Source organism: Hylobates moloch, unplaced genomic scaffold (assembly GCF_009828535.3).
Source record: "Hylobates moloch isolate HMO894 unplaced genomic scaffold, HMol_V3 SCAFFOLD_12, whole genome shotgun sequence".
NCBI classification, from domain to species: Eukaryota; Metazoa; Chordata; class Mammalia; order Primates; family Hylobatidae; genus Hylobates; species Hylobates moloch.
The window spans coordinates 105,639,748-105,650,060 of record NW_026652287.1 but is presented as its reverse complement, the minus strand read 5'-3'; the positions used below and the strand labels follow the sequence as shown (position 1 = coordinate 105,650,060).

General features: G+C 54.8%; 1 protein-coding gene across 7 annotated transcripts; it reads left to right on the top strand.

Annotated features, from left to right (window-relative positions):
- Nucleotides 1–494: 494 nt before the first annotated feature.
- LOC116479316 (myeloid zinc finger 1-like) lies at nucleotides 495–8,835 on the top strand. Of its 7 annotated transcripts, XM_058425257.1 has the most exons (8): nucleotides 985–1,421; nucleotides 2,208–2,365; nucleotides 2,993–3,162; nucleotides 4,289–4,724; nucleotides 5,191–5,374; nucleotides 6,121–6,191; nucleotides 6,310–6,430; nucleotides 7,896–8,832. In XM_058425257.1, the coding sequence occupies exons 2-8, from the start codon at nucleotides 2,354–2,356 to the stop codon at nucleotides 7,937–7,939; spliced, it is 1,038 nt and encodes a 345-aa protein (XP_058281240.1). In that variant the 5' UTR covers nucleotides 985–1,421; nucleotides 2,208–2,353; the 3' UTR covers nucleotides 7,940–8,832. The 7 variants fall into 7 exon arrangements, with proteins under 7 accessions (XP_058281243.1, XP_058281240.1, XP_058281242.1 ...); XM_058425259.1 differs by lacking the exon at nucleotides 985–1,421 and having other exon boundaries at nucleotides 2,165–2,365; nucleotides 4,289–4,556; nucleotides 7,896–8,835; XM_058425256.1 differs by lacking the exon at nucleotides 985–1,421 and having other exon boundaries at nucleotides 2,165–2,365.
- Nucleotides 8,836–10,313: the final 1,478 nt, after the last annotated feature.

Sequence of the window (10,313 nt, the reverse complement as noted above, 5' to 3'; positions counted from 1 at the left end):
CAGAAAGCCGTGGGGCCGCCGAAGGCTCCGATTGGCCCACTCGGGTGCGCGCCAGCTGCAGGCACAGTGGCGTCATATGCCAGTTCCCGGACCGAACCAAGAGGAGGGGCTGCAGCTCCTGCCCCCGAAGCCGGGGCCCCAGCGCGGCCGATCAACCTCACCTTCGGGTCGCAGCGCGAGCCGTCTGCTTCAGCTGGGCCGGGGGGGCATTCGGCCCTTCCCCATCGCCCCGCCTCACAGCGCAGTTTCCCGGAGGACGCCGAACCCAGGCTCCATCTTGGCCGCGAAGGGGGAAGGTTGGCTGGCGACGGCCGGGCAGGGAGGAGGCTGCGTCAGGCCCGCCCCTTGCGACCCTCTCCGCTCTGCGCCCGGCGTCCCGGGGGCTGCCGGAAAATGTAGTTTGGCAACGAGGCTGCACCGCACAGAGTCCAGGCACGGGCGCCAGAAGCTGTTTCTGACCAAAGGCTGGCTTTCTCGCCGCCTAATGTCTTTGTCTTACATCACCCTTCCTTCCTCCTTCCTCTCTTGGGTATGTGTCACTATTTTCTTTTTCCCTGTTTGTCCCCTAGCCCGGAGAACAGGTTCCCTTCAGAGTGCCAAATATAATTTCAAAACAGTTAAAAACGTGACTCTCAGTGAGCATGTGTCAAAGACTTACTTACCGTACTGAGGGAACCAGCAAGAAGATTCTAGGAAGATAGGAAAGAAAGAATAAACACTGGCCGGCCGCGGTGGCTCACACCTGTAATTCCAGCAACTTGGGAGGCCGAGGTGGGCGGATCACCCGAAGTCTGGAGATCGAGACCAGTCTGGCCAACATGGTAAAACCCCATCTCTACTAAAAATACAAAAATCAGCCGGGTGTGGTGGAGCAGCCTGTAGTCCCAACTACTCGGGAGGCTGAAGCAGGAGAATCGCTTGAACCTGTGAGACGGAGGTTGCAGTGAGCCGAGATTGCACCACTGCACTCCAGCCTGGGCGACAGTGAGACTGCGTCAAAATAAAAAAAAAAAAAGCCGGGCCGGGCGCGGTGGCTCACGCCTGTAATCCCAGCACTTTGGGAGGCCAAGGCGGGCGGATTACGAAGTCAAGAGACCGAGACCATCCTGGCCAACATGATGCCATCCCGTCTCTACTAAAAATACAAAAACTAGCTCGGTGTGGTGGTGCGCGCCTGTAGTCCCAGCTACTCGGGAGGCTGAGGCAGGAGAATCACTTGAATCCGCGAGGTGGAGGTTGCAGTGAGCCGAGATCGTGCCACTGCACTCCAGTCTGGCAACAGCGAGACTCCGTCAAAAAAAAAAGAAAAGAAAAAAGAAAAACACTGAAATAAAAGCACAAAGTTGGATACAAAACTGCTTAGTGAGCTACAAAGCGATACACTGGGCAGAAAGCATTTGCAACCTATCAACCTTTACAAGGTAGCATATAACTGGACAGCATCTGGACTCCTAAGTTTTCCTAACAGTTTTACCTCTGATTCTCCCTGTCTCTCCGTGCTGTCATCTTTCTCTAGGTCTTTCTTACTGTATCTCTAATATCTGTCCCTTTTCTCCCTTCTTGTCTCTGTCCCTCTCCCTTCTTATCTGCCTCTTGAGTCTGGATATCTGCATTTCTTGTCTCTGTGAACCTATTCTGCGTTTTCTTCTTTGTGTCTCTTTCATCTGCGTCCCTTTCTGATCTGCCTCTCTCTTGCTAACTGTTCTGAAACCTGTTTGCCCGGCCCTGACCCTCTGATCCACTCAGCCCTCTTATAACTTGGACCCGTGTCTCTATGTTTGTTCACTTATTTTCACTGTCTCTCCTCGCGTCGAGTCTCCGGTCCTCCCAGTCTGTGGGTCTGTCTGTCTGTCTCTCTCTCTTCCTCCCGCCGGTCCTTCGTCTCTCGTTGCCTTTGAGTCTCTGGTCTCTCTGTCTCCATCTTTCCTCGCTGTTTCTATCGATCGGCATCTCTCTGCCCCAGTACCCTTCCCCACCTCCACATCCCACATGCCCCATTGCATTTCCAGTGCCCTCCGCGTCTCCCGGTTGCCCAGGGGATGTCGGGTCGGGTCCCCGGGTTACCATGGAGACGTTCAGGGCCCGCCCCTCGCCCATGATCACAGAGGAACGTCATCGCGCCGCGCGCGCACGTACACACGAAGGACCCTGCTGACTACATCTCCCGGAAAGCATCTGGCCAAGCCTTTCTCCATTTTGCGGTCTAGGAAGTAGCAGAGGCCCCTTCCTGTAGGGAGTTGCCATGGAGACGCGGTGGGGCGCCGACGGAGTTCTAAGGGCGGCCGTGATTGGTGCAGGATCCTGCTAATCTCAAGAAGGCCCGCAGAGAATTGAGGAAAACGTGGTGGGGGGCATGCGCGATCTGGTAGGCGGTACTGCCGTCTGTTGTCCCGGAGAGGCTTGCGCATGCCGACGCAATGATTCGAGGCGGGGAGCATGGGAAGAAGCGGCCAGGAGTGTGACCTGATCATTGCGACCACCGCTAGGGGACGGGAGGAGAGGGTGTAGAAACGGGGGCGAGGGTGGGGGAAGGGCAAGGAGGTGCTTGAGCTGGTGCGCGGAGCATCCTGGGAGACGTAGTCCAGCGGGAGGGGGAAGTCGAAGACTGCGCTTGCTCAGGAGCGCGGAGCGGCCCGCTGAGCGCAGAGGTGAGGGCGGGGTCCTCTTAATCCAGCGCAGAGGGAGGGCTAGGGTGGGGACCGGGGCGGCGGCTGCAGACTCAGGGATTCCGGCTCCCCAGTGAGACCGGGAGCGCGGGGAACGAATCTGGGCACTCCTTGCGGGAGCGCCCAGGGCTAGAACGAGAGGCTTGTCAATCACTACTCGTTGCCACGACGACAGGCTTTGGCAGCCCCGCCCCCGGTTGCCTAGGCGTCGTCAGGACCTTCCTGAGCACCCTGGAGCGGAAGTTGCCGCCTGGACTTCTGGGAAACGTATTTCGGGACCCTCCGTAGGTACCTGCCATCTTGGCTATGACCCAAGTTTCTCCCAGGGTTTCAGGTTGACTTGGCACCTTGAAGAGTGGAGGCTTGGCCCCCAGGATGAGGCGGCCCTCGAAATCGATGCCACCCACGAGGGGATGATTCTGCGGTGCCATCCCCTTCATAAACGCAGATATCTTCATAAAGCCGCAGCTGCAGAAGGAACAGCGCGAGGAGGGAGGTCAGCCCCACTTGCAAATGGGGAAACAAGTTCTCAAAGGCACAGTGACCTGAAGATGGGCGGAATCAGACTCTCGGGACTTCCTTGCAGGCTCCTGTTCCAGCGGTCTTGGAGCCTTTGCCGCCCCCCACCCCCACCCCTTGCGAAGGTCCCCCATCCCCTTCCAACCCCACCTAAATCAGGAAGCTGAGATGGGGCATTGCGTAGTGTCATGTTGGCCTCAGAAGATAGCACTGAGTAGGGAGAGAGGATGCTGCCTGGGAGCTGAGCCATACAAGTGACTGCACAGGTTGATATGGAGCATTAGGTGGAGTGAGGCTTCCAGGCTGGGAGGGGAATGATGGTGGGGCCCAAATGAGGAGCCAAATCTTAAGTAGATGAGAGAGTAGAAAGTGAAGTAAGGGCTGGCGTTGGGTAGGGGGAGACGCCAGCAGTGATGCTTATGCCCAGGCTGTAGGTGTATAGATGCCATCCACCTGGTAAAGAGAGAGCTGTAGCGCAGGAATGAGGTTGCACATGTAGAAGAAGGGAAGGATACAGGGGACAGAAGTGTCTTCTAGTCCTACAAAACAGCCTGTGGGCCGGCATGGTGGAACAAACCTGTAAGTCCCAGCACTTTGGGAGGTCAAGGGAAGAGGATCATCTGCTTGAGCCCAGGAGTTCAAGAACAGCCTGGGCAACATAGTAATATCCCATCCCTACAGAAAAATTAAGAAATTAGCCGGATGTCGTGGCACACACCTGTTGTCTCAGCTACTTGGGAGGCTGATCTCTGGAGCCTGGGAGGTCAAGGCTGCAGTGACGCATGATCTTGCCACTGCACTTCAGCCTGGGCAACAGAGTGACAGCCTGTCTCAAAGAAAAAAAAGAAGCCTGTGTTTGGAGCAGGGAGACTATCAGAGACTTTGCACAGGCCCAAGTGGAGAGAAGACCAGGGATACAGGTGGCTAAGGGAGGGCTTCCAGCTGCATAAGTCTGTGGGGTGTGGATGGCCTTTCTTTGCCTGTTTCCTCATCTGCCTTCCACATGGGGTAGGTCTGAGGATCAAACGGTACGGTGTAGACTAGGCAGTGAAGCATTCACTGTCTACTCCTGTTGCAACAGCCTCATCCTATTTCTTCACCAGGGGCAGACACTGGCCTCAGATACCTGACTTGGTACCCTCTATGAGGCCTGCGGTGCTGGGCTCCCCAGACCGAGCAACCCCAGAAGATGAGGGGCCTGTCATGGTGAAGCTAGAGGACTCTGAGGAGGAGGGTGAGGCTGCCCTATGGGACCCAGGCCCTGAAGCTGCACGCCTGCGTTTCCGGTGCTTCCGCTATGAGGAGGCCACAGGGCCCCAAGAGGCCCTGGCCCAGCTCCGAGAGCTGTGTCGCCAGTGGCTGCGTCCAGAGGTACGCTCCAAGGAGCAGATGCTGGAGCTGTTGGTGCTGGAGCAGTTCCTGGGCGCACTGCCCCCTGAGATCCAGGCCCGTGTGCAGGGGCAGCGGCCAGGCAGCCCCGAGGAGGCTGCTGCCCTAGTAGATGGGCTGCGCCGGGAGCCGGGCGGACCCCGGAGATGGGTGAGTGAGTGACCATGATTGGGGTTCAGGACTGGAGCACCATCCAGCTCGGCCTCACCCTGGGTAGCACCATGCTTTGCCAGAAACACATTCTCCCTTGTGGTACAGAAGTGGCCACCTGCAACACAGACCCTGTGCAAGGCTGCCCAGGGCAGAGGGATTCCAGGGCCAGACTCCCCAGCCCATTCCTGCATCACCTCCGGTCACATGGACGTAGGAGCTGCAGGCTAGGGGGATATGGGGAAGGTACTGGAAGGCCAGGGTGTCAGAGCAGGGGAGGGACTGCAGGTGGTCCCTTTGTTCTTTGCTCAGGGCCAAGGGGAGGTAGGTCCTTGGAGGACCTAGTCAGTAAGTATTTACAAGGCGGGCCCCTGGGATCCTACAGTGGGATGGGCGCCCACAAACCTCAGGTTGCGGCCAGCCTTACTCTCTGGTAGGACCCCTGATGGTGAGGGCACCTCCCCAGGTCACAGTCCAGGTGCAGGGCCAGGAGGTCCTATCAGAGAAGATGGAGCCCTCCAGTTTCCAGCCCCTACCTCAAACTGAGCCTCCAACTCCAGAGCCTGGGCCCAAGACACCTCCTAGGACTGTGCAGGAATCACCACTGGGCCTGCAGGTGAAAGAGGAGCCAGAGGTTACAGAGGACTCAGGTGAGGGCATGCAGGGGGGGCGTGCCTAAGGTCTGCTTGGGTGAGCCAGGGAACCTGGCCTGAGCAGTCAGTCTGAAGTCCACTGGGCCAGGTTTGTTATAATGGAATGGTGTCCATGTACCAGCAGCCCCCACATTCCACCCAGTCAGGTCTCCCCTCCACCACAATCACTATCCCTGACACACCAAGCCTGACTGCCACAGCCCTGTACCCACGAACCCTATGGCATGGAGCAGACTGTTGGGGCTTCCCAGTACGGATGGCATGTGGTGTTCAGTCCCCAAGGAGATGCATTAGGCAACATGTGCTTGTCACTGGGGAACAGACAGCAGGCCGAGGTATAATTAGGAGCTGCTGAGGGAGGACCTCATAGTGTTAGGGGTATGACCCCTTTCACCTCCCAGGCAGCGCACCTGAACTAGCTGCTCACACCCTGCCATTCCTGTGTGGACCCTTGTACAGTACCTCTGACCGCCGCTGACCATCTTGCCCCATGGTTCACATAGGGTGACAGGGGCACAGACCTCAGCCCATCTCATCCCACTGCAGCTCAACCCCCGGCCTTCCAGGGTACTCTGCTTCACCCAGCCCCTGACCTGGCCCTCAGCTACCCTGCACTGCCCTCCCCAACCCAAGCCCACAACCAGGAATCCCACCTCTCTGCATCCCAGCACCTGGCACACCACTAAGAAGGGCAGTGGGGTGGAAACTCGCTCAGGCTGCCTGATCCCAGTTTTCCTCTCTAGATTTCCTGGAGTCTGGGCCTCTAGCTGCCACCCAGGAGTCTGTACCCACCCTCCTGCCTGAGGAGGCCCAGGTAAGTCCTGCCCAGGTCCATGTTCTCCTCCTTTCCCTGGAAGTTGCTGGGTGGGGTCAGGTAGGTCCTTCCCTGAGCCCAGCCAGGCACAGATGAGCAGTGACCACTGTGATTTCAGAGATGTGGGACCGTGCTGGACCAGGCCTTTCCCCACAGCAAGACTGGGCCTGAGGGTCCCTCATGGAGGGAGCACCCCAGGGCCCTGTGGCATGAGGAAGCTGGGGGCATCTTCTCCCCAGGTAAGTGAGATGGGGTGTGGTGGGACTAGGCCCTCCGCATGGACAGCACCATCTCTGCCGACCCCGCTCCTGGCCCTACGCAGGCAGCCCTCTTACTCCAGCATCCCTAAGTTCCCCCATTCCCCAGATCGTCCCCTGTAAGGTTCAACCTCCTCTGGCATCTTCTGCCCTCAAAAAAAGCCACCCACCACTACCACTGATCCCACAGCCCCTCTACTTTCTAGAAACTCCCCACCCTAGTAAAACCTTTTGCAAGTAGGGCGAGTATTCCCCGTACCCACATTCTCTCCCAGTCCTGGTATCCTAGATGGCCTCCTGGGCTTGCATCCTGCTGGTCAGGCATCATGACAGGTAGGGCTGGGACCTGACAAGGACAGCAGGTTAGTAGACAGAGCAGGTGGGCAGGAGGGACCTTGACACAGGATACAGATCCTGCCCAATCATCCAGCCATTACAGACCAGAGGCCCCCTACCATCTACCTCTCAGCCACCACCTTTGTCTGGCATCATCAAGTCCCCCTACACCCCATCTCCTGTTCCTTCCTGTTCCTGAGACCCAGGGTCTCCTCTTTCTTAGTTCACACCTTTGTTTTGGTGGAGCTTTCTGGGTGTTCTGGTGTAGAGGATAAAATTCTGATATGTCCCATATCTGAAACACATTGTCTAGCCCTCAACATTAGATTGAAGTTTGGCTGGAAGAATTCTTTTTATTAATACAGTCACAGACCTTTTTTTATCACTATTGTTGGTGAGCTTTTTCAGTTTGAAATTCACATCTCTCAGTTCTGGGAAACTGCCTTGCAATGTTTCTTGTATTTTCTTCCCTTCTGTTGCTCTGCTGCCTGTTTCTGGGATGCCTGTTACTTGGCTATTGGCATCTGGGATGGGTCCTTTAATGTTCTAATCTTTTCACTCCAATTTTCCATTCCTTTGTCTTTCTACTCTATTTTTCTGGAAATTTTCTCACTTGTATCTTTCAGACCTTCTGTTAAGATTTTCATTTCTGGTAGCTTTTTTTGGGGAGAGGTCTCACTGTTTCACACAGACTAGAGCACAGTGGTGCCATCATAGCTCACTGTAACCTCGAACTCCTGGGCTCAAGTGATCCTCTTGCCTCAGCCTCCCAAGTATCTGGGACTGCAGGCATGTGTCACTGTACGTGCTCATTTTTAATTTTTTTATTTTTTTGTAGAAACAGGTTCTCACTATGTTACCAGGGCTGGTCTTAAATTCCTGGCCTCAAGTGATCCTCCCACCTCGGCCTCCCAGAGTGCTGGGAGTACAGGATGAGCTACTTTATCTGGTCTCTTCTAGCATATTTTTAATTTCCAAGAGTGTTTTCATTCTCTGAATGTTCATCTTTCTAGCTGCCTCCTGTTGTTCTTTCACTTACAATGTCTTTCCTTATTTCTCTGAGAAGAGCAGTAACTTTTTAAAAAAAAGTGTGATCTCTATTCTCTCCTAGTTGTTGGCTTATATGCAAGAGAGGGGCACCACAAATCTGGCTGACAGCTCTGAGCAGGTAGATGCGGGGCTTACTGGCTGGAAGGGACATGGGGGAACCCCAATCCCCAAGGAGACCCTTTTCTTAGGGTAGGTGAGCAAGCAGCTTGAGTATGAGTGGATGCTGCAAACAGATCCATCGGATGTGGCTGGGCCAGTTTGGGGGCACTCTCCACTGTAAGCATGTTCTGTTCCATCGTCTGAATCCTACAAGAAGGTAACTTCAGCCTCCTGCCAGCATCCTTGTGAGAGAGATTGATATCTCAGCATCCAATGGGACTGTTTAATAATAACCCTGACTTTCTCAGTACGGTTTCTCACCCTTAACATAGCCTTCTGCCAGGATGGGAGAAGAAATCCAGAAGTCAGTCATGGCAGTGCATACTGTTGGCTCAGAATTCAGTGCAGATAGAGCCAACAGCAGCAGCCCTGCCCAGCATCTGCTTCTGAAACAGCCTCTCCAACCTGGCTGGTGCCCTGCTCATTCACCTGCATGGCCAGAGGTACCAGGTACCTCCAACTCCTGAGTTTTTAGAATCTTCTTAGCCAGGCGCAGTCGCTCATGCCTGTAATCCCAGCACTTTGGGAGGCCGAGGCAGGTGGATTGTTTGAGTCCAAGAGTTCCAGACCATCCAGGGCAACATGGCAAAACCCCATCTCTACTAAAAAATAATACAAAAAACTAGCTGGGCATGGTGGCGCATACCTGTAGTCCCAGCTACTTGGGAGGCTGAGGTGGGAGAATCACCCAAGCCAGGGAAGTCAAGGCTGCAGTGAGCTGAGATGGTGCCAGTGCACACCAGTCTGGGCAATGGGGGTGAGACCCAGTCTCAAAAAAAAAAAAACAAAAAAACAAAAAAAAAAAGAATATTGGGAATAAAACTGTGCCTTTTCTTTTTTTTTTTTTTGAGACGGGAGCCTCGCTCTGTCGCCCAGGCTGGAGTGCAGTGGCGCCATCTCGGCTCACTGCAAGCTCCACCTCCTGGGTTCACGCCATTCTTCTGCCTCAGCCTCCCAAGTAGCTGGGACTACAGGCGCCTGTCACCACGCCCGGCTAATTTGTTTTGTATTTTTGTAGTAGAGATGGGGTTTCACCATGTTAGCCAGGATGGTCTTGATCTCCTGACCTCGTGAGCCACCCACCTCGGCCTCCCAAAGCGCTGGGATTACAGGTGTGAGCCACCAGGCCTGGCCAACTGTGCCTTTTCTCTGCAGCCAAAGAGGCTTATCTATCTATTTATCTACTTATTTATGAAATGGAGTCTTGATTTATTTATTTAAAGGACAGGGTTTTGCTGTTTTTCCCAGGCTGGTCTTGAACTCCTGACCTCAAGTGATCCTCTTGCTTCAGCTTTCCAAGTAGCTGCGATTACAGGCTCAAGCCACTGTGACACCTGGCTCAGAGAGGTCTTTTTATGTCTTCATCAGGAGAATATTCTGAATAGCTAATACATTCGTATGTTAGGAAATTCAAAAGGCACAAGATGGTATACGGTGGAATGCCCCTTCCCTGCCTGGGCCACACAGTCTTACTCTCCAGCAGCCAACATTGCTTGTTTCTTATGTGTCTTTCTAAAAAGATTCTGTACATACAGAAGCAAAGACATTCATAGACACATGTTCATTCCCTTTTTTTTTCTTTTGAGATGGAGTTTCGCTCTTGTTGCCCAGGCTGGAGTGCAATGGCGCGATCTTGACTCACTGCAACCTCCGCCTCCCGGTTCAAGCAGTTCTCCTGCCTCAGCCTCCCAAGTAGCTGGGATTACAGGCATGCGCCACCACGCCCGGCTAATTTTGTATTTTTTTTAGTAGAGACGGGGTTTCCCCATGTTGGTCAGGCTGGTCTCGAACTCCTGACCTCAGGTGATCCACCCACCTTTGCCTCCCAAAGTGCTGGGATCACAGGCATGAGCCACCGCGCCTGACCCATTCCTCTTCTTTTTTTTTGAGACGGACTCTCGCTCTGTCGCCCAGGCTGGAGTGCAGTGGCGCGATCTCGGCTCACTGCAAGCTCCGTCTCCCGGGTTCACGCCATTCTCCTGCCTCAGCCTCCCGAGCAGCTGGGACTACAGGCGCCCGCCACCACGCCTGGCTAATTTTTTTGTATTTTTAGTAGAGACGGGGTTTCACCGTGTTAACCAGGATGGTCTCGATCTCCTGACCTCGTGATCCACCCGCCTCGACCTCCCAAAGTGCTGGGTTACAGGCATGAGCCACCGCACCCAGCCCCATTCCTCTTCTTTACAACACACATGGGCCCGGTGCGGTGCCTCACGCCTCTAATGCCAGCACTTTGGGAGGCCAAGGCGGGCGGATCACGAGGTCAAGAGATAGAGACCATCCTGGCTAACACGGTGAAACCCCGTCTCTACTAAAAATA